This window comes from Sardina pilchardus, chromosome 18 (assembly GCF_963854185.1).
Source record: "Sardina pilchardus chromosome 18, fSarPil1.1, whole genome shotgun sequence".
Classification (NCBI taxonomy): Eukaryota; Metazoa; Chordata; class Actinopteri; order Clupeiformes; family Clupeidae; genus Sardina; species Sardina pilchardus.
The window spans coordinates 8,956,815-8,979,815 of record NC_085011.1 but is presented as its reverse complement, the minus strand read 5'-3'; the positions used below and the strand labels follow the sequence as shown (position 1 = coordinate 8,979,815).

The following is a 23,001-nucleotide window of genomic DNA, read 5'->3' as shown; positions in this document are numbered from 1 at the left end:
GAGACACCTAAACAATGGTCAGAACCTGTCCACAGATTTAACCAGATGACTCCCCTTGTAACTGTTTGTATGGCCAGTTTCCGGTATTTTCACATCGTGAAAGAGGCGAAAAAGGCGTTGCAACGTTTTTTTACAGGCTAGTTTACCATTCAGACAAAACCAACATACCTGACTGACATGGTCCCACAATATTTCTGCATTTTATTTCTGTCCCAATCTCACGAGAATGATGATCCAAGGGTCTCGTTTTTATTTGCAGTCGCCAGAGAGGAGCATGAATTGCGCTTTGCAATTGGTGGAGAATCTTCCCATGTGATTTTTTTTTTCAGTCTTTTGGTGCTTCAGAGTAAATGGCTCCTCCTGCAAGGCTAAGATTGGGTTGAGCGGAGTGTTACGGGGGTAGTGTTAGGAAAAACACTTTGATCAAATCTTCCTTAAATTTACAACGGGGCGTTTTAGTGCAATGTTATACCTTTTCTAATCTTCACTTCAAAAATTGAGCTTGGTCTTAATCATAGGCAAGGGTTCTGTTTTCTTTCAAATTCTAAAACCCTCAAATGAACTCCGTCAGAGCTACCAACCGAAGACCCAGGCGAGTGTCGAGGCCGCGCCCGGTGCAGCCGGAAAGGAACAACCAGGAAAGAGGTAGCCAAACCAGCACATATTTTAACATTTTGCTTTATGTCTGATTCGGAATTTAACAGTTTAAGTACTTTGACAGATTGTGTCTTGTCATGTGTGTACAGATTATACATTACAATGTGTGCATATTGCGGGTTGACAAACCATTAATCTTAATCTAGAGTCAGTAGGAAACACCGAGGCTTCTCCATAATCGGACGTTAGCGTAGGCCGCGCTTTGTTTGGCTTGGTTTGCTCTTAATCCTTACTGATCTGGCATTTTTCTGATTAATGTTTATGTGTTTTAATTGCACCTTTCTCATTCACCAGTTTGAACTTTCAAGTAACTATATACAGCGTTCCTCAAATCTTTCCTTTTTTGAATGGTTATGAACAGTAACATTGGCTCGTAGACCTGCCCTAGCCTATTGCTAATGTTAGCTGGTGCGCAACCCTAGAAGCTATATGCTAGCCGCCGAACTGTAGCCATTGAAAATCTGCTTTTACTGCGCTGGGTCTGAGCAAAGAGCTGCCATTTTTTAGCGAGGATGGAGTAAAAGTATAATTGGAAAAGCAGTGGTCTGGTCAGTTACGTGAACTAGGTTTCAGAGCGGACGTTTGTTGTTTTTTTTGTTGGGTGATGCACAGTGTCTGTAACGTCAACTTAAATAGCTTAACGACTTGATGGATTGACTCATTAGTTTCTATGCTAGTCAAACATTTCGCACTGCTGTAACGTTGATCAGTCTGCTAACTTACTATGCTAACGAATTAGCATGCCCAACCGGTGCAATGATCAAACTAGGTAACGACAATCAGTCGTTAAGCAACACGCAGCTAACCCATTTACGCTCTGGTTACCGAAAGTTGCCTAATAACATGGAACAACACTGTCACCTAACGTTATTTTAGCCACTTAATGTTATTAGCTCACGTCGGTCAGCTAGGATGGCTAACTTCTGATAGTTGACGGAACACGCAGAAGCTGGCCACCATTATGTTTGCTAAGGTTTACGTTAATTCTTCTGTCATTTAGCATTGTTTATTTAGACACATTTAATTCAAGTTTGCCTATTGTCTGCCACATTGCCAAGTAGCTAGTTAACACAACAGTCACATATGTTGTGCATTTAGTCGTATCGTTACATTAATCAGTTTTCACTTAACGTACGTTAGCTAATTTGCTAACGTTGCTTTTGGGTGCCAATAAACGTCAGCAATGATCTAACCTGGAGAAGCTGTGCTGACTTCCAGTAACTAAATGTTTGGTCAAACAAATGTTATGGTTATTTTAATCAAATTGAATCGCTAATTGTATTACTCTTTAGCTACTTTTAAAAGTAAGGTGTCTGTCACAACTTCTGATAATTATTATTTGCAAATAGCCTAACATTAATGTCACACGGGGAATTAGACTGTTGTATGTTTTTATACAGTGTCCGCAAATACGCAATTATAGCTGCTGAAAGTCTGTCATAACTCGTCTTAAAAGGTTGTGTTATTTCAAAATGGTAGGCTACAGGTAATGTTGGATAGTAATCACCTAGACAGATATTTGTGCATGATACACAACTTGATCAAACGCAAATTGGTGCCCGCTAGCCAATGGTTAGACCTACTGTGTGTAAACATTTGTGAGAAAACCTTAAAAAAAATAAAAAAAATCTCATGACCTAACTCACTCCTTTCAGTCGCAACTGAAGGCAAGCACGTTATGCAAGAAGCAAACCTTTTTCTTGGAGTGTAAGTTATGTGTAAAGGGTTTCAGATGTGGGCTATTGGCATATTGTTTGTCCCTCAGGGTGTGTATAGTTTCCATATTGAAATATATATACAAAGTGTGATATCTGTTTGCAGATTGTTGTTTTTACAAGTGTAACATGTCACCTCGTTGGTGTGTGGCATTTGTTCAGTCAAATGACAGACCAAAATAACGCGTGATTTTGTCACTGGTATACATTGATCATACAAAGAAGGTTATGGTGATGAAGGGTAGGTACCTCCCCAGCAGTCTTTCTTCCCTGGTTGCTTATCATGCAAATTTGAATTTCATACATCCTTTGGGATAGGCCAGACTAATTTGAATATACATGAGTCCTCTACTCTCAAAACTGGAACCCTCATTGTGACGTTATGGTCCTGTGTTCTTTTCCAGCCATGCTCAGTTTTGACAGGATTACATACAGCTGTCAAGTAGGGCCCGGCCTATGTAATGGGTATTTTTAGGGTGAGGAAAATGAATTGTGGTTTATGGTTTGAAGAGAGGGAAATCGGTAGTAGATTGTTGTATAATCTTTTCAAATACGCAAAGGTTAGGCCTATGTTTCTGTAATTCAAACAGGGCTGTATCTCGTTCGTGACAGCATGTGTTAATGTCAACGTTTAAGTGAGCTTGGTGTCTAATGCTGCGTATGCCCATTTGTAGATTTTCTTTTGTGATGCACACCTAATTGTGTGTGGAATACTGGTGAATAGTGTTGCTCACATATCCTAATGGCAGTGCCCTCAGCCTTTGGTTTAATTCATAGTAAACACGCATTCTGATGAGATGTGTTGCTGCTAGAGCCGCACAGTTATCGCAGTTGTCATTCGCCAAGTCATGCAGTCCTATTGACTGCCTGGTGCTGTAAGTCTCTTGAGATGAAAACATCAGCTAAACAAACACATATGAATTTAACATTTCAGAACTTCTGAAGGGACTGATGTTGGCAAAAATGTGTTGCCTTAAACTGGCTACTGTGTGACAGAGAACACATGGTGTTGAGGATCACACAGGCTACTGTTTGATGAAGTCCATCTAAAAAGGCTTCAGGCATTGATGACTTCCTTAATGTCTCTTTGGTAGACTAGGTGTGCACTCAGTTCTGTGTGTAGGCTAGCCCGCTTTGATATTGATTTTAGTCCCCTGATTCCCACTCTCAGCCCTTGTTGAAGTGGCGCGTCTTGCCGTCCCCAACCAAGGGGCTAACACTGACAAAACAGCCGCTTTCTCAGCCACTGATGGGTTGTCTCTGGCATGCAACTGACTGATCCTTGCACTGCTCAGAAGGTAATGTGGATTAAGGTTAGGCTACAAAATGGCAAAAAGTCTTATGCAGGTGATCAGTGAATCAGAGCAATTGACTCTCGGCAATAAAGAAATCTAGAAATTAAAAAGGAATCAAGACATTAGCTGAACTTTAGTGGCCCTAACCGCCACCAGAGATTAGGTATGAATACCTACCAAATAGGTTATATATGTGTCTGCCTGGAGTCATACTGACTGCTATATTGAAGTATATGAGCTTTTGTGTAAAGTGCAATGTCGGTCCATGTTCTGGAAATAGTGCAGGCATTGATTGATATAATTAGGAATGGGTGGAAGTATATATTTTGAAATGGAGTTGTCATTTGGTTGTGTAATCTAACTGGCTAATCACTCCAAAGGAAGCCATGTAAAATTAGGCTGGATTAGGGTCATGCTCACTGGATGCTGGTCTAGTAGTTGACCCATCAACACCTATCCTGATAGACTCTTCATTCATTGAATTAATTGTTAACTGTGATTTTAAGACCGTTGTTGTTGCGTGAAAAGTGGAGACCATGGATTATGCAGATGAACTGGAATCATCCTCAGATAATGAAGGCTGAAATGACAGTACTTTGGTGACAGAGTTGTTAGAGTTTAGATAATGTCACTCAGTGTCATTGAAATTTATGATGAATGATGAATTAAGCGCCATTGTTAAATGTAAGCTTAGGGTCCTTGTTGATTAAAAGATGGCAATGATATTATGTGTTCTTTGAGGACCTTTTAAAGCGGATATCATTATTAGATGCATGCCTTTAGGACTCTTTGGTTTGTTGCCCAGCAGCATTAACAAGATTATGTTAATGATAGCGAACACATTTTTGGTAAAGGCTCACACATTTCTATCACACATTGTTTTTTGTCTTTGTGTTAGCAATTGGTGTGTTAGAGGCCTATGTAGGTAATATGGTCTGGTGTTTATTAGGGGTGTGTAACGATACACCAAATCCACTGTTTTAAAAGCAGTCCTATGACAAATTGTGAGAAGTTGCTTACAGGTCATAAAGCCTTGGCTTGATGTTAAATACAGTGTTAGTGACCATCCCAGCATGGTGAGGCGGTGACTGTGTTGTTAGATAGAGGCCCAGAGGGGGTTATGTGAAGAAAATCTTGTTACAATTTTCGCAGCATGAGATTATCTCTGTTTTATGCTTACTTTCTCAAAAAATGTCACTTTGATCTGAAAATATAATAGTCTAGGCCTAAATCCTATGATCTATCCCCAACTGTAGTGTAGTCTAGTCATTTTACCCAAGTCTGTTATCACTCATAATAGGCCTCTCCTTCATGGTACAGCAGCAACAAACTAAAAGTAAAAAATCTGAAGTGTTTTGTCATAAAAGTGATGTGTTTCTCCTTTAAGAAAAACTCTGTGTGTAGTGAATGAGGGGCGAAGAGAGAGAGAGAGTGTGTGTAGCTGGAAGGTGGAAGAGGGAAGCTTGTGACTAAAGCAGAGGTAGTGAAGCAAAGTGTTGCATAGTTTGAACTGTTGGTAATTGAACAAAGTTGCTACTCTGACTGTCGCTCATGACCTTCAGTTTCATTGAATGGTATTGATAACTTTGATCATTACAGTCATTTCTTGTAGCCCCATTGTGTATAAGCCGCAGGACGGTGTTTTATGCAAGTTTAAGGAATCAAAAGCATATTAATACCATATTAACTCCACCCGTGTATTAACCTCACAGCTGAAGACATTTTGCAAAATGAATGTATAAACGTATGTATACATATTAGAGCCCGACCGATATATCGGCCGGCCGATATTATCGGCCGATATTAGGCATTTTCAAAACTATCGGTATCGGCCGATAAATATTTTATAACGGCCGATAAATATTTTTTAATTAAATAAAGGAAACCCGAATATTGATCCTCCATTCACATTTCTAGTGTTGTAATTACGTGGTATTCCACCAGAGGGCGCATCTTCTTACTGCAAGACACGCACTCTGCTTGACTAGTTAGTTCTACTTCCTAAACAACGGCAACAAATTGCAGTTTGCGTTGCGTGTCATAGTTTTCTGAAGTGGTTTGAGTGTTCATGGTAGGATGATTTTCACGTGAAATGTAATTCTCATTTCTTCTAAAAGCCTAAATAAATGCAAGAATGTTTATCGGACATGCTTGATTTTTACTGCTGTAGGCTAACGTTAATCTTAGAGCCACTGGTCACAATGTTAAGTCCAAAGCTAAAAACAAATTGAACGTTAGCATTGGTGGTTGTGTGATGGAGGCTAATTTGAATGTTGTTGTATTTGTCAAACATAAACGTGGTTATACTGAGGATATTGATAGCAGCACTAATTGTCTGTTCCCGACCGTCATCCCGTTCATTTTCTGATCATAAGGGGAGCTAAATTAGCAGCGCCAACATTTAGCCATAGAGAGTTAAAGCGGAGTAGCCTAATGAAGGACCTTTGATTTAGCTAGTGGAATTTAGCCGGTGGAAGTAGTATGATGCATCCTTAAAAACACCTCTGTTTGCTAAAACTATTAAGCTGCTGTTGACTTGTTCACAAAGATCGCTCAGACTGTCCATGGTGGTCCTGTCAGTGCTGTCAGTGAGTGTAAACTGTTACATTAAGCTCACGAAGACAGCACACAAAATAAATGTGAGCATATGAGACAAGTCTTCAGAGCTAACCTTAATTCCCAAACACTCACATACTCCTTTGTTAGTCTTCAATTTTTTTGCATTTTAACGAAGGTGTTTACACCAAGCATGGTTTACAAAGGTTAAAGGTAAAGTAAAAAAAATATTTTGTGCAATGGTGGTTATCAAAGGTGAAAAGACCACACTTATTTAATTAAAAAAAATACTGTGTAAGAATGTTTTATTAGGAAACCAGATGGTTAGGCCTATTTAAACAGATAGCGCCCCACCTTGATCAACATTTTATAGGAGAAAGTTTTTAAATTATGTTGGTTAAAAATGATTATCGGCCGATATATCGGTTATCGGCTATTGAAACTCTCAAATATCGATATCGGTATCGGTCCTCAAAATCCCATATCGGTCGGGCTCTAATACATATGTATATCAATATTGTGCATCCCTACAAATAAGAAATATTTTCTATGTAATGTCCCTCTACATTGTTTGTTTACGTGTCCCCGACCAGTGTGGTGAAGTACAGAGCTACACTGACATACTCAACAGAGTGTAGGCCTATGCCACTTAGGTAGATGCTAGACTCAACAGAGAGCCATTTCTGCAGGAGTATTAAACTGCGTAGAGCCAATGTATCCACAAATCTGGCTACTTTTATGTTTTTTGAACTCGGCGGTGCAAGATTGTAATAAATGAAGCTGCAGCATATGAAATTGTAGCTACAGTTTCTTTATGGTAGCTACATTGAATGTTATTTTGTCATTCATTACTCACTGAAAACAGTTAAGCTTATCCAAAATATGTAATTGTAAGAACCAATTAATTAACCAATTAATGCTCAAGTGTTTGTTTGCATGTGCAAGCTAGATGTCAGGTCAAATAGCCACACATAATAGTCACTGTTTACAAGACATGTGTAGTTCACTGACTTGTTACGCAGTTGCATGTATTTTAAGTTAGAATTACTGTCTGCTATGAAATATTTCAGCAGACCTGTGTCAGAAGTGGAATGATATGAACTGTTATTGATTTGTTTGATGTTGTCTTACCAGTGTCCCTTCAGAAAATCTTGTTGACACACACACACACAGAATGAAAGAGAGAGAGGGAGATCGAGAGGTCTATTCAGTTGTAGGTGGTAGCAGAGCCCTCAGTGCACGCACCTCCCCTCTCATTGATCAGCTTTATGAGGTTCTCCTGTGGCTAAAACAATAGGGAGCCACGGAGGGGCTCTGCACAGCACCAAGCCCCTTTGTCATTTCAAGCCCTACCGTCTTCTGTTTTCTGCTCGTCCATTCTTGGAGGATTGCCTGCTTTTGTCACACGGGGCAGCTGCGGAGACTACATCTCCTCACATTGAGAGACAAAGCCTGATCGAACGAGAGCAAGACCTCAAGGACGGAGTTTTTGAAATATTTAACTTTTTGTGTTCAGTTTTCTTATACCAGAAAAAAAAGATTGATTCGAAATATACCCAACTGCCCGGAATCATGCATTTTGTATGAGGGATAGCTTTCACAGACTATGATGTTTTGATGGCACCCCAGAACTTCTATTGGCTCTATTGTGCTTTGAATGATACGCGGTGAATGCAGACTTTGATGCCTGTTAGGTAGTTCATTAGGTCGGTCACTGAGAATCACCAAATTCCCAGGTGATGCATGCGTATGCTTAACGTGGAGTCCCTCTGTTGTCTCTGTTGTGATGAAGCCCTGTGTTGTGCTGTGGTGTGGTGCGTAGTGTTTGTAGTGGTTACTGGACGAGTAGCCTGGGAGAGCACCTTTGCTGCCTGAGCAACAGGCTGACGTTTGGTGAATCCATCGGTGGGGGGTTTGCATGGTCTCTCGATCGCCTGCTTGCATGATGGCCTCCCGCTCGCCTTCAGGTAAAATTGGATCGCGTCGCCCGTACATCTCTGTCCGATGATCCGAGTCTGCCTGGTGTATGTGTCTCCTGCTTTGGTACATCTGCTCCAGTATTAGTGAGGGACAGACAGGTGGAACAGTATTAGGACTCTTCTGAATTCGAGTTTCTGTTGATTAGTCGTATACATGGAGGTAAGCAGATGATTTGTAAAAAATCTCGAGTCATCATCATCCTGTATGGATGATTGCTATTTTAAAAAAACATTGAAAGTGGGTTAGAAGTAATGCCATGTCATTGTTCTTAATATGGGTCAGGAATGCAATTTCACTTTTGCTGCAGGAAGCTAAGCGCTGCCTGGCCTGGAAAAGAGTGTTTTTGTGTGTTCTGCTTCATCATCTCTCTCCTCAGCGCAGACACCGTGGTGTCAGTCATAATTAACTGAATGGGTAGTTTTAGAAGATGACATTTCTTTTGTCCACACACTGGATGCTGAGCGGGTTTGGAAAGGATGTCTGGGTTGTTTTGCTATGTCTGCGTTGCACTTCAGCATTGCATGATTCCCTTCTGTTTGAGCTGCTGTCAGCTTTATTTTGAATCTAGTAGGCTAGTGGTTGCATAAAGTCAACAACTGTGATATCTTAATTTCCCAGCCAGGTAACCTTTCAATCCTAACTTTCCAACTTACTTAGGGCGATGCCCTATGTGAATGAAATGTCTGCTATACGTAGAGTCCTATATCTTGTTGGTCAAAAGCCTTTGTGGAAGTTGGCAGGAGTTCAAAAAATGTATGTACGGTGGATAGTATACATGCTTGTTTGTATCCCGTGATTTGGCTCTCAGATCTGCATTCAGTGATTTGTTTGGCTGCTATTAAATGCAAGGACTGGATGAATAGCAAGTGAGCAAATGAGTAATGTGTCTGCAGGTGGAGTGTGTTTATGTAGGGCTGATCGATTATGGGGAAAATCATCATGATTATTTGAATCATTGAGATCATGATTATGTAATATGATTACTCAGTGATACACTATCCATTTTCTAAACTTAATAAAAAAGGGAACAATAGGTTCAGTTGTATTTTAGAGGTAATTCACCTGGATTTATAACTAGCATGAAATGAGAACATTGTTGCAAAACAGAATGCAGGAAAGCAGTACATTACCAATGTATTGTTAATTGTCATATTGACTATTAATTGATTAATTTAATTTATTGCACAGTTCTATGTTTAGGTTAACCTTAAAGGTGCAGTTAGACACCAATTGTGTGTGTTATAATCTGCAACTCTGGGCAACACCTGAGAGAATTGCCTGGTAATTGATGACTTCTAGTGTGAGGGTTGGATTCTGGTACGTCAAAGTCATCCCTTTTTAGAAGTTTCCCTTCTCAGTTGTGGTGGCCATTTTGACGTCTGATTCATTCACACCAGTGCTTACTCTTTAAACCCATCCCCATACCCTTTTGGCCAATGTACCCTGCCGTGTAGTGTACCAGTGACTCACGCATGCTAAGCGCTTCAGTGTATCACTGCTTGACTCGGTTGTTCCCTCACCACTGTCTGCTTTCACTTTCTTTCTCCGTGAAGTGGTGTTGCTTTCCAGTGCCTGGCAGCGAGCCACCTCGTCTGCTGTGGTTGCTCTCTCCTCTCCTCTCTCTCCTCTTCTCTCTCTCTCTATCTCTCTCTCTCTCTCTCCCTCTCTCCCTCGCTCTATCTTGCTCTCTCTCCCTCTCTCTCTGCCATTGCTCTGTTAACGGCAATGATTTAGGTTTGCGTTTTTCTGCACTGTAGTGGTCAGAGGTTAGGCAGCTGTCTGGGATGCTTCTTTACGGCTTACTGTTTTATCCCACTGGCTTTAACCCCAAGCAGTGACACCAAGGCAGCCCGTCCCCTCTCCGGGCGATGGCAGCCGGTTGCTGTGCAGTCGGCGTTCCAGGATGCAGGCAAGCGTGAACCAGACTGGATGGAATTATGGCATTTTGCATAATTACAACATTCTAAAGAGGGAGCCGGACAAGCTCTCCATTGAGAATGCTTACTATGGAATTTATTTGACTATAGATAAGGCAAGGAAGGAAATTACACTACTAAAAATATATATATGGGCTATTTTACTTCTTAAATAGTAGAGAATAGCCTGGAATGACTGTACCCAGTTAAGGATTCATTTTGTGATTTGTATGGAGCAGGGAATGCAGCACATCTCCAGTGGACTGGAAACATGCAGGCCTGTAAAGGGTGTTAGATTGGAAATAGGAATGCAAATTTTATTTGGGGATTCCCTTTCAGTCCGGAACAGCTGTGTGCTCGCCTCTCCTTGATCATCAGCCGCTTCCTACAGAGGTGCAGCTCAGCACTTTAAAAAAAAACGGGGTCACCTCGTCCACTTTAGCGAGCGACCTTGTTGAAACCGTATGGCGCTTTAACCTGGTTAGGCGTGCGCCTCTCCTGAGTAATTACATTGATTTCTGATAGCGGGCAGCTCGGAGGCATGGTGGCCTCGTGTCTCCTCTCTCGCTCGCAAATGGTCTCAATGAAGTCAAAATGGCCGCAAGTCTGCTAGAGTAGGCCTAGACATGTTTTAACCCCCCCCCCCCCCACCTCCCTCTCTGGACTCTTATTTGCTCTCTCTGTTAGCTCTGCAGAGAGGCAGAGCCGGAGTTCATCAGCTCTCTCCTCCCAGTCTGATGAGTTTTGTCCTCCGTGAAATGATTTCTCACCGAAGGAAGCGCAGCGCACAGGCGGTTTTGGTTTCACCGACAAGACGGGGAAAGAGGGAAATTAACATTTGTGAGAATTTAAAGCAAGCAAGCCGTTTTTATTGTGATGATTCCGATGCTTTTGTCACCCCCACTTGGTGTTTTTGTATGGCATCTTGTTTAATGAGGCCGCTGCCCCATTGTTCAGAGGTGCTAATGGATGATTAGAGTGATGGGTGTTCCTACCCCACTGGTTGATGGGATCGTGAGGCAGTACAGGAGCTAGAGATAGAATGGAAACAACAATGGCAAACACTATCCCACAATCAAGGCCAGAACTCCCCTTCACACACGTAATTGTGTAAATGGCCTAATCATCATCGAGTACAGTGCTGTTTGTGCAGAGGATTGCCAGGGCATGGCAATGGTAGTAGTGTGAAGGCCTGCAGCTCCTCTGATCCTCATTGCCTTGCTGTCTTTGCCATGAGATTTATCAAGGGGTTCTCAGGAAAACAAGTAGCCTATTTATACCCCAGACCGAGTGTTTTGAGCACTAATTGCACCAGCACTTAGTCATTTTCTAACCCCTCATCAAGTGGATTTATTGTTACATTAGGCTCATTGTTATGATGAGCTCTCGCTTGATTGTGATTAACCACATTCCATTACCAGCTGCTGCAGTTGGCCGTCACATCAGAAGCACATATGGGCCCGTGTGAGAACGGAAGTGGCCAACTGGCCTGTCTTCTGTCTGCTTTTGATTGAAGGGAGGTGAATGAGAGCGGACATTCGTCCTGCCACCGCTCTCTAAAGGTAGTGACCCGGCACGTTGAAGGATAGGTGTCAGGCCGAGCTGAGCACTCTGCGGTCATCAAAGGCATGCCAGTGTAGTGTCCAGACTACTACCCCCACTGGCCCCCATCCCCCTTCTCTCTCTCTCTCTCTCTCTCTCTCTCTCTCTCTCTCTCTCTCTCTCTCTCTCTCTCTCCCCCCTTCTCTCTCTCTCTCTCTCTCTCCAAAAACAACCCCTGGGCCTCTACAGCGCCCTTTAGGGTTGCCCCTCACCTGCTTCTCCCCACGCAGCTGCCGAGCGACGCAGGGGCCTCCAGCTGGCATGAAGGGCTTCTTCAGGGGGGAAGAGCTGGGAAATCCAACCCCTGCAGTCCCGTGCCTGTGTGTGTCTCACCCTGGCCTGGAGCGCTCGATGAGGACATCTACAGAAACACTTGTCCTTTCCCACCCGATCATTGAAGAGTTCTTTTTCGCGCAATGAGAAATGATGCAAAAGTGCTTTGTGTCAAGAGAAGAGATCCTGATGGCTTACACACGCCTTACTTGAAGTCCTCTCCACGGCGTGGCTCACTCTCTTAACAAGGTCTGCAGTGTTTACACACACACCGTCGCTGCCCTGTTATTGAGGTGAAGGCACGTGGATAGGCCCGCGATGACCCGGCCACTTGTGCGTGAGTGTGTCTGGAGGAGGTGGGGGCGGCAGACATTTGTCCTTGGGGCTGAAGGAGTGAGCCCTCCCAGTCACTGACAGGCAGTGTGGGCGGTACTTACTCATAACTGCCATTGTGCAGGGAAGGAATGTGGGCAAATATTACTGCTGTCAGTCAGGGGCCTCAGGAAGGCTGCTTTTGAAATACTCATACACACACACACACACACACACACACACTCACTCCACGGCAAGAACTGAGGGGGTTGAGCGTTGCAGAGCACTGTAAGAGTTTCCTCTATTGAAGCACACAGTATGTTTATGCACAGTTAAGTTGAGCTACTGTTTGGTTGTAAGTCGACAGCGACATTTAATTGGGCCACTGTCCTTTGTTCCAGAATGCAAGCACGGGAGGAGAATTGTTTTGTTGATTTGAAGTATGTCTGACTCCGCTAAGATATGCCCCTTTTCAGCTTGTTTGTATTAGGTTCTTTCCAGTTGACCTTTTATGTCATAAACCAAAACAATTGAATTGGACAGCTCTGTACATTTTGTGCATGCTGTATGCTTAACTCTTTACGCTATGCCTTGTAGTGAGTGACAGTTATTTTTTCTGTTACATCTGGGTGAAAGCCCTGGAGGAGAATTGTGAAGCATGCACAGAGTAGTCCAGTTTGGGTCCAATTGAATGCATGTACAATATGTGCTGGAAAATAATGGACTACCAACCAGGTTTGTTAGAAGGGCTCTACGCAAACTTCCAGGAGCACTTGTTCAAACATTTACAGTAGAGTACAGACAACAATTTAGGCTCACAATTATGCCAGTGCACCAGTAACTTGTGCAAAGATTAAGAATGACTGACAACTGACAGCAACGTAATGCATCTCCATATTTACATTTAGCCTGTATATATTAAGTATCTTGCAAAATGTAATTTTTTATTTGTGAATTCATCTGAAAATCTTAATATGACCATGGTGACCTATGCATACTGTCCAAGACTACTAGTAAAACAGCTTATTTTCTTTCCACAAACCCCAACATGGCCTAATCAAGTTTGATTTGCATTGATGGGGGCAGTAGGCAAATGTTACTTGTACTTTAGATTGTATTTGATGTAAACAAGCATGCATTGAAGCCTGGAGTCAATAGTGTTCTACCTCAAAAGAAAATATGAGGCTACTTTGGTCCTTGCTTGCTGCAGTTCTATTTGGCATATTGCAGGCAATGCCTCAACTGGGCTAAATGCTATTACCTTTCCGTCTCCTACTGCATTCTCAGAATCTCGTCCTGTTCCTTTGGTCGATTGAAGAAATTAGTTCTACTTGGCTGGCCAGCCTAACTTTCCTTCAACCTTTTTCCGTGCATCCTTGAATTTGAAAGAAGCGACCAGGAAGTGAGAAATTTCAGGTTTTGCGAAACTGCTAACGTTGATGGGAAGGATAGTTTTTATGTTGCATTCGCAACGTGATTCTGTGGTTCGCACCGATAATGTTTTTCGATGTTGCGGTGTATTTTGTAGACAAACATTGACATGGTAAATGTAAAAAAAAAAATCCATCATGTAAATGTTCTGTTTGGCGTCTGTAAGAATTTCTGTGACAAAGCCATACACGTGCTTGTTTGGTTTTTAGCTTGATGAATGAGTGATGGAGTTACACCAGTCATGACTACACCGAGGTTAAGACCTAACTATGGAGCGCTATGATGATCATCAGATCTTTGTCGAACACGCAGGATGAGCTTTCATGCTTTTTGTTCACAGATGAAGAGGTTCCGGCAGATATGGTGGCAGAGGAATCTGGGAATCCGGCAGCTCAAAATAGTCCGTACCAGCTACGAAGAAAGTCACTGCTACCGAAGAGAACAGCCTGTCCCATGAGCAAAACGAGCATGGAGGCAAGTCTAAGTTCAGGCAAAGGCCACTATAGTCCCGCTCCAACTAGCTTCTGTGTTAGCTGCACAGGGATTACAAATCCGCAAACCATTTGTAGCCTTTAATGGTTGAAATATCCGTTTTGAACATATTCTGGCCCCAGATAAATGTGAAGTCCTGAAGGCCCTTTGATAACATGGAGAGCGGAATTAACCCCCCCATCCCCCATCCCCCACCCCCCTTCTCCCCGTCCTCCTGAATTCATTACTGCTAGTGTCTGAGGGAGAGCCAGGCCTAGCTGCCATGGTGATTTATCTCCCTCATTGCAAAGGTGATGTTTCAATCTGTTATTTAACTCATTTGGAGTCCCCGCTTCATTAAAACCAACTGACATTTAGATAAAGGCCATTTGAGGTAATGGCCTAATTTGGTTCCGACAAAATCAGTCAGCACCTGCACCATTTTGAATCCGTTAACGTCGCACAGACTTTTCCTCACCTCTTGAATTCTGTTTTGAAGAGAAGGCCTGGCCGTGTCAGTCCAAGTAGGCTGAACTTTTAGGAACATAAGGTGATGGGTAGCTAATCATATTTTTGCGTTTTTGCAGGGTGCCTCGACTTCAACCACAGAGAACTTTGGTCACAGAGCCAAACGTGCCAGAGTATGTGGAAAATCGCAAGACCTGCCAGGTAAGGAGCTAGGGTTAATGTGTTAGTGTCACACACAAAAAAAGATTTCTCACAATTTACACCAAACATCAAACCAGTGCTGCTACTGCTATTACAATCCACTCTTCCTTTAAATGCAAAATCTCTGTCTAGGAACTGTACTGATATAAAAAACTAAACAAACAGCAAAAAAAATGTGATAAATATTAAGGTTTCGATAGGTATTGATAGCATACGAGTCATCCCTTGTTTGCAAAGTCCAATCGAATGTTTCCCCTCCCTGTCTCAGCCGCACCAGCAGAGCAGTATCTCCAGGTGAGACTACCTGACGAAGTGGTCCTGAAGATCTTCTCGTACCTGTTGGAGCAGGACCTCTGTCGGGCTGCCTGTGTCTGCAAGCGTTTCACTGAGCTGGCCAACGACCCCATCCTATGGTGAGGCTTCTGCGTGACGTTGCTATCATTTACTCTGCTTTACTTGTTCATCATACATGTTGACATCTACAGATGCTTATCTCTTCTCATATCTCTCTTCCTCTTTTGAAGATGATGATGACGCTTTGAGCTCTTTTCCCCTTCCTCCATGTCTTCACTATCTTACCTTGTGTTTATCTCTGTGTGTGTACACACGCATTACAGGAAGAGGCTTTACATGGATGTGTTTGAGTACACACGTCCCATGATGCACCCCGAGTCTGGAAAGTTCTACCAGATCAACCCCGATGAGTACGAACAGCCCAACCCCTGGAAGGAGAGCTTTCAGCAGCTGGTATGAGTCCCCCTAAACACCTAGTTTTGCCCTGATCAGCTTGCTAGTGTCCCTCAGTTGTGGAGGTGATCTAAAACCCAGGTGGAGCCTTACTGGTGGAGGTTTTCACAGTTGCGCTCTAGTGACATTATTCACGACTAACTGGGGTTTGTTTGTTTGTTTGTTTGTTTGTTTGTTTGTTTGTTTGTGCAGTACAAAGGAGCGCATGTTAAGCCAGGCTTCGCCGAACATTTCTACAGCAACCCAGCCAGATACAAAGGCAGGGAGAACATGCTGGTGAGTTGTGGCGTTTGGTCGTCGTCATCTGAAGCTCGTCCTGGTCAGTAACTTGTTAATTAACACCACTCCCTGTCTTGCTGTTCCAGTATTACGACACCATCGAGGATGCCCTTGGAGGGGTCCAGGAGGCCCACTTTGATGGCCTGATATTTGTCCATTCGGGGATCTACACGGATGAGTGGATTTATATTGAGTCACCAATCACAATGATAGGAGCTGGTATGTGGTGTGGCCTGGACATAGATGACCATCATTTCCTGGTCTGTAAATAAATTGCGTCTGTAGTGTGCACGCACAAGTACTTTAATTTAATTAACACCGCAATTATTTATTGTCCCCAATTTTAGCCCCTGGCAAAGTAGCTGATAAAGTCATCATTGAAAACACAAGAGACTCCACATTTGTGTTTATGGAGGGATCCGAGGACGCATATGTGGGCTATATGACCATAAAGGTAGGTTGTGAACATCATTTGGTGTTGCAGAATCAATGTTTTTATCCTCGTCTGTGGTAATAAACAGTAGGCAGATAAGACTGTGCCACTGTGCTGAATCCTGATCTGTCTGTCTCTGTCTTGACTGTCTGCTTGTTCTATAGTTTAACCCCGATGACAAGTCAGCTCAGCACCACAACGCTCATCACTGCCTGGAGATCACGGTCAACTGTAGTCCCATCATCGACCACTGTATCATCCGTAGCACCTGCACCGGTATGAATAACAACTACTCTTTTTATGCCCGTCCTAGCTGACCTTGACTATTTTAAGTTTGAAAGCAGTCTGAAGCGTAGACCAGAGTGGAATACCAGATCATATAAAGCCTAGACTGAATTCTTCTCCATAATCTTATTGTGCGATATAACTTCTGCATTAAACCCAGATCTGTTTCATTGGCGTCAGGTATACCGTGTCATTTGAGCATTTGGTTAGGACAGATTTTTGGGCATGCTAGTGGGAGTGTTTTGGCCATATCCCCTGTGACATGCTGGTGTGAGCCCTGTGCCAAAGCTTTCTTTCTCTCTCTCTCTCTCTCTCTGTGTGTGTGTGTGTGTGTGTGTGTGTGTGTGTGTGTGTGTGTGTGTGTGTGTGTGTGTGTGTGTGTGTGTGTGTGTGTGTGTGTGTGTGTGTGTGTGTGTGTGTGTGTGTGTGTGTGTGTGTGTGTGTGTGTGTGTGTGTGTGTGTGTGTGTGTGTGTGTGTGTGCCCTGGTGTCCCTGCAGTGGGCTCAGCCGTGTGCGTAAGCGGACAGGGCGCTTGTCCAACCATCAAACACTGCAACATCAGCGACTGTGAGAACGTTGGCCTATACATCACAGACCACGCACAGGTAAGATATGCTCTGCTTTGTGTGAAAGAAGAATAACCTATAGATACATACAAAAAAAAATAAATGTATGAATTGTGAAGGGCTCTGAATTCCTTTCTTCAGTCAAATGTATGTTTAAATGTATGTGTAATTAAATGGCCACAGCAGAACACCATTTGTAAGCTAATAATTGCCCCCTCTCCCATTCTAGGGTATATATGAAGACAACGAGATCTCCAACAATGCTTTAGCTGGTATCTGGGTGAAAAACCATGGCAACCCCATCATCAGACGGAACCACATCCACCACGGCAGAGACGTGGGCGTGTTCACCTTTGACCATGGCATGGTGCGTACAGTGGCGGACAACAAACGACTTTAGTCTTTATGATCTTGATTGGCGTCTTCCCGCCTCTTCATCCAGAAAGCATTAGATGCAAGAAGCGGGTGTGTGTTTGTGTGTGTGTGGACATGAGGCTGTGTATGGACATGTCTGTGTATGTGTGTGTGTGTGTGTGTGTGTGTATGGTATACTGCTTAATCGCCTTGAAGAGGAAAGCATTGCCATCCTGAGGCTTAATCCTCATCACTGACGGACCCCTCCACCACAGCAGTTACATAAGTGTCTTAATCCTGTGCCGGAAAATTCAACTCCTCCAAAAAGGAGTAAATTGTAAATTTATGGAGATCCGCCCAGTGCCGTTTTGTCACTTTGAAGTTTTGGATGAGCAACTTGTTTGATGCCCCCTCCCCCCCTTTCCTAAAAGAAAGGCACCTCTCAAACTAAACCGCTCGCTCTCTCTCTCTCCCCCTCGCAGGGCTACTTCGAGAGCTGCAACATCCACCGGAACCGGATAGCGGGCTTCGAGGTGAAGGCCTATGCCAACCCCACAGTCGTACGCTGCGAGATCCACCACGGTCAGACCGGTGGCATCTATGTGCATGAGAAGGGCCGGGGCCAGTTCATCGAGAACAAGATCTATGCAAACAACTTTGCTGGGGTCTGGATCACCTCCAACAGCGACCCCACCATCAGGTGCTTAGAATAACATTATCCTTTTTGCCCTGTTGTATATGCTTGACTGAGGTCTGATTTCTTGTACATGGATAATGCAGACCTGCCAACGTGAGCGCATCTTGCGTAGCGGGCACGCATTTTGACCTCCTAGTACACAAGTACGATTCCATTTAAACATTTTTTAGATTTTTCTAGATTTTCATGTGATCTCACATTTCGTTAGTTTCAGTGAAGTTGTCACTGAAGTTGATTCTGCCGCTGAGCTACAGAGCCTTAGCCATATATAATTTACAATGTCAACGTCAATTAATTTCACTAGAGACCATGCTATTGCAGATCCCAAGGGGAAAATATGCATCTATTCAGAAAATAAACAAACACGCTTTTATTTTGAAACGTGTGTTCACGGTTCTCCCTCATTCACGCCATTCTAAAGTGAAAGTGTGTGCAAGTGCAGAAGACAGGGGTGTCACAGCTGGTATAGTTAAAGTTATACATTAAAATTATATATTCAAAACGAGTGAATTAGCATAGCAGTGTAGCAGCATGTTTTCTTCTAATATTGCAAACGTTATCACTACTAGACCGCTAACCGTGTGTTGTCGTCTTGCATATGTATAAATAGACGTAGGCTACAACGAAATTCTGTGATGAAAAATTCATTAATTTTGAACGATCTATAGTGCAAACGGTGGAGTGAATTCAGACAACTTTAACAGAGAACTTCATCAGTATATCAAAGGCTATGTAAATAAAAGATTAATTGCGAGTCGGTAGTATTCAAGGTTGGCAGGTCTAACAATGCCTAGTTCAAGGTTTAGTCCAATATTTTTTTTTTTTTCTTTCTTTAGTCCAGGACTGGGCTTAATTCATGTACAGGAATGGCCCTGCTCCTATGTGTTTCCATTTTGTATAGTACAGCATGTCTGGTTTTGTTCAAGTAGTATGAATGGTACTTTTATGCTTTGGAAGACTAAAGTTGGTCTACTATACACAGGGGTAATGCCATCTTCAATGGGAACCAAGGCGGAGTTTACATATTTGGCGATGGACGGGGTCTTATAGAAAGCAACGATATCTATGGCAACGCCTTAGCTGGGATCCAGATTAGGACTAACAGTTGCCCCATTGTCCGGCACAACAAGATCCATGACGGACAGCACGGAGGCATCTACGTGGTATGTAAACATGCAATCTAGAAATGCTGTTTGCCTCTTCAGCATGCTTTACCATAGCTAAGCTGTGTATGACAGACATGTTTTTTCATTTGTCGTAAGAATTTGAAAATGGATTGTTTTGTGTCTCTGAAGCATGAGAAGGGCCAGGGTGTGATCGAGGAGAATGAAGTGTACAGCAATACGCTAGCCGGGGTGTGGGTGACCACAGGAAGTACACCAGTCCTGAGGAGGAACCGCATCCACAGTGGCAAACAGGTGTGTGTCTGTGTCTGTGTCTGTGTCTGTGTCTGTCGTCTGTGTCTGTCGTCTGTGTCTGTCGTCTGTGTCTGTGTCTGTCGTCTGTGTGTGTGTCTGTGTATACCAATGTTTGTGTTTCATTCAAAGGAATTATCTGCTGTGCCGTTATGAATTTGCATGCTAAATATTTGTTTTTGTGTGTACACATGCAGGTTGGCGTTTACTTCTATGACAACGGCCATGGTGTGTTGGAGGACAACGACATCTACAATCATATGTATTCTGGTGTCCAGATCAGGTGCGTGATGACCCTGCAACAGTCATAGAGGATTTTGAACTTCTCATAGATAACCTGTTTTGCTGCCATCCGTTGTTAATGCCTGTCTGCTCTTCTTTGATACACAGAACTGGCAGTAACCCCAAGATCAGACGAAACAAGATCTGGGGAGGGCAAAATGGTGGCATCCTTGTTTACAACTCTGGTGAGTACTGTCATGTTAGTCGCTGAATTTATTTTCCCTTGAAGCCCAAACATTCTTGTCAGTGCTCAAAAAGTCTTGCCTCTGGTCTTTCAGAGAAAGAATCTTTTTTTGCTTTGTGCCATTTTACCATCGCCGCAGTCATGAATATGTTTACTTTTCTTCAACTCAGGTTTGGGTTTCATTGAAGACAATGAGATCTTTGACAATGCCATGGCCGGGGTGTGGATCAAAACGGACAGCAACCCCACGCTACGGAGGAATAAAATCCACGACGGGAGGGATGGAGGCATCTGCATATTCAACGGCGGAAGAGGTGAGCTTCCAAGATGACCTGAAGTGCGATCGAATTCGAAATCAAAACATAGGCGAACGTTAGCAAACGGCAGTTTTCCGTTTGGCTCGAGTTTTTGGTGAACATTTGCGAACAATCACACACAGTCTGCGGAGGTAGTTCTCTCCGAACATACAGTGGAACTAGACATGAGCTTGATGAAGCTAATAACATTTAATTGTAAAGGTAATTGCATTAACACTGAATCGTTTGTTTAGCTGTTCAAGAAAAACGTGTTCACCACGAACGTTCGTCACTGTTCGCCAAATTTGAATAAGTGTGCCCTCTAGTCTTCAACTGGTCTAGTCAGCCCTCCCCATGTCTGGAGACCTCTCTCTGACTTGAAGATTCAAGCCTCTTCTCTTCATGTGTCTGCAAAAATGACTTGGCACACACTTACAGGGAGCAAATAGATCTAGTGGGAGAGATTAGAAACCTGCTGGATGGAGTAGTACTGATACTTTTGTGTGTGTGTGTTCAGGTTTGCTCGAGGAGAATGACATCTTCAGGAACGCTCAGGCCGGAGTTCTTATTAGCACCAACAGTCATCCCGTATTACGGAAAAATCGGATATTTGATGGCTTTGCCGCAGGTAGGACGGAATGAGATTAAACTTGATGTCAATTGCATCTGATAAATGATTGGTTTGCAAGTTAAAGCCGGCATTGTGTTTCCCGAACAGGTATCGAGATTACAAATCATGCCACGGCGACGTTAGAGGGCAATCAGATTTTCAATAATCGCTTCGGAGGGTTGTTTCTAGCATCTGGTGTCAATGTTACTATGAAAGGTAAAAAAGCAAAGATATTATTTTCTATGTATGTTTATGTAGAAAGCATTAAGACGTGCAAATTCTTGAGTGAGCACACGTTAATAATATCCTACTTGCTTTCACTTGTCGCCATCTCCGCAGATAATAAAATAATGAACAATCAAGATGCTATCGAGAAGGCTGTCAGCAGAGGTCAGTGCCTGTACAAGATTTCCAGTTACACCAGCTATCCAATGCACGATTTTTACAGGTAACCACCCTTGTCTTCTTCTGGTCAACCTCTTCTAAATGTTGGCAGAACTTGGCCCGGCCTCACGTTCTGTCTCCTCTCATTACAGGTGTCACACCTGTAACACGACAGACCGCAACGCCATCTGTGTGAACTGCATCAAGAAGTGCCACCAAGGGCACGATGTAGAGTTTATTAGGCATGATAGGTTAGTGTCCTCCCCTACCTCAAATGATGTTTAGCAAGTGGTTCCATTGGTGTCCTCAAATAAAGTGAACAAGGCCTAATGCTTCACACTTTCAATGTGAAATAAACATTTTAAGTTGATTACAAGTGGAATTTTTTTGAGTAAAGTAACGAGTAAAACTGTTTGTTTTTTTTCCTGATTGACTTTAGTGCCATAGTCACTGACCTGCTCCCCTGTCAATTCAATTCAAATATGCTTTATTGGCACGACAAACCATATGATGCATTGCCAAAGCGTTCACAAGAATACAGTAATAATAATAATTCTCTCCCGCCAGATTTTTCTGTGACTGCGGCGCAGGGACGTTGTCAAACCCGTGTACACTGGCCGGCGAGCCCACGCACGACACGGACACACTCTACGACTCGGCGCCCCCCATCGAGTCCAACACCCTGCAGCACAACTGAGCTCCCGAGGCCTTGGCCCCCTGACGCCTCTCCAAGACTCTTCCCCCGCTCCCCCACCACACACACAGACACACACACACATACACACACACACACCCCGCCTCTCCCCAGCCCATCATGCGCGTGCTCCAAACCCAGCTCACAGGGCCTAACAAGCTAGATGTAAAACAATTACACGTCACAGGACTTGTTCAACGTAAAAATTAATGAGAGAAAAAAAAAAAAAAAAGATGAGAAAATGTCTACTTGGACAATGCAAGCAGAGGGGACATTTATATTTAAAACAAAACAGACGTCATAGTGGGGGGAAAAAAAGAATGCATTCTGCTGTGGACTTGGCTTTTTTTCTGTTTCATTTCTTGCGACCCCAAGTTTTTAAAAAAACAAAATGGTTTCCAGTGGGATGGAGCTGTCAGCATGCAGAACTGGGTGTGTAACCGGCGCTCAGCACCTCCCCCACCACCCACCCCACCCTCCCCTCCTGGAGGCTGAGGGGTATACGGGAGAGAGAGGGAGAGAAAGAGAGAGATTCCTTTAGCCCCCCTCCCCCCTCCCTTCACACTCACCCCAAAGCCCTGTCCCCGAGTCGCTTTGGGAGATGGTGCCCAACAGGAAGTGGAATTACCCGTGGATGCGTGTGACGCCGGCCCTCCGAGCAGCAGCCCTGTTGTGTGTACAAGTATGGACAAGCGTGTGTGTGTGAGCGTGTGTGTGTGTGTGTACAAGTACGGACAGATGACCCAGCACTTCAGCTTTTTCACTTTTTTTTCTTTTATTTTTTGGTTCATCTTTTTTTTTTTTTTTTTTTTAAAGAAAAAATGTTGAGATTTTGATTTTAACGCTTTCTCATGTAGTTTTGTATTTTCAAGCAAAAATCTTAATGTACTTGAATATC

The 23,001-nt window shown here is 43.3% G+C and overlaps 1 protein-coding gene across 1 annotated transcript; it reads left to right on the top strand.

Moving 5' to 3' along the window:
* The first annotated feature begins 358 nt into the window (after positions 1-358).
* On the top strand, positions 359-22,911 carry fbxo11a (F-box protein 11a). Its single transcript, XM_062520345.1, has 22 exons — positions 359-645; positions 14,078-14,211; positions 14,796-14,877; positions 15,146-15,290; positions 15,495-15,624; positions 15,817-15,900; positions 15,990-16,122; positions 16,251-16,357; positions 16,501-16,612; positions 17,120-17,226; positions 17,417-17,554; positions 18,024-18,241; positions 19,221-19,401; positions 19,534-19,656; positions 19,851-19,936; positions 20,044-20,120; positions 20,290-20,433; positions 20,933-21,043; positions 21,134-21,241; positions 21,365-21,473; positions 21,562-21,660; positions 21,977-22,911. The coding sequence occupies exons 1-22, from the start codon at positions 558-560 to the stop codon at positions 22,104-22,106; spliced, it is 2,646 nt and encodes an 881-aa protein (XP_062376329.1). The 5' UTR covers positions 359-557; the 3' UTR covers positions 22,107-22,911.
* Positions 22,912-23,001: the final 90 nt, after the last annotated feature.

Excerpts from the sequence above, each read along its gene's own strand:
- fbxo11a (XM_062520345.1), top strand. The coding sequence starts at position 558 with ATGAACTCCGTCAGAGCTACCAACCGAAGACCCAGGCGAGTGTCGAGG. Across the intron at positions 15,291-15,494 it reads GCCAACGACCCCATCCTATG|GAAGAGGCTTTACATGGATG; the intron begins GTGAGGCTTCTG and ends CACGCATTACAG. Across the intron at positions 17,227-17,416 it reads ACATCACAGACCACGCACAG|GGTATATATGAAGACAACGA; the intron begins GTAAGATATGCT and ends CTCCCATTCTAG.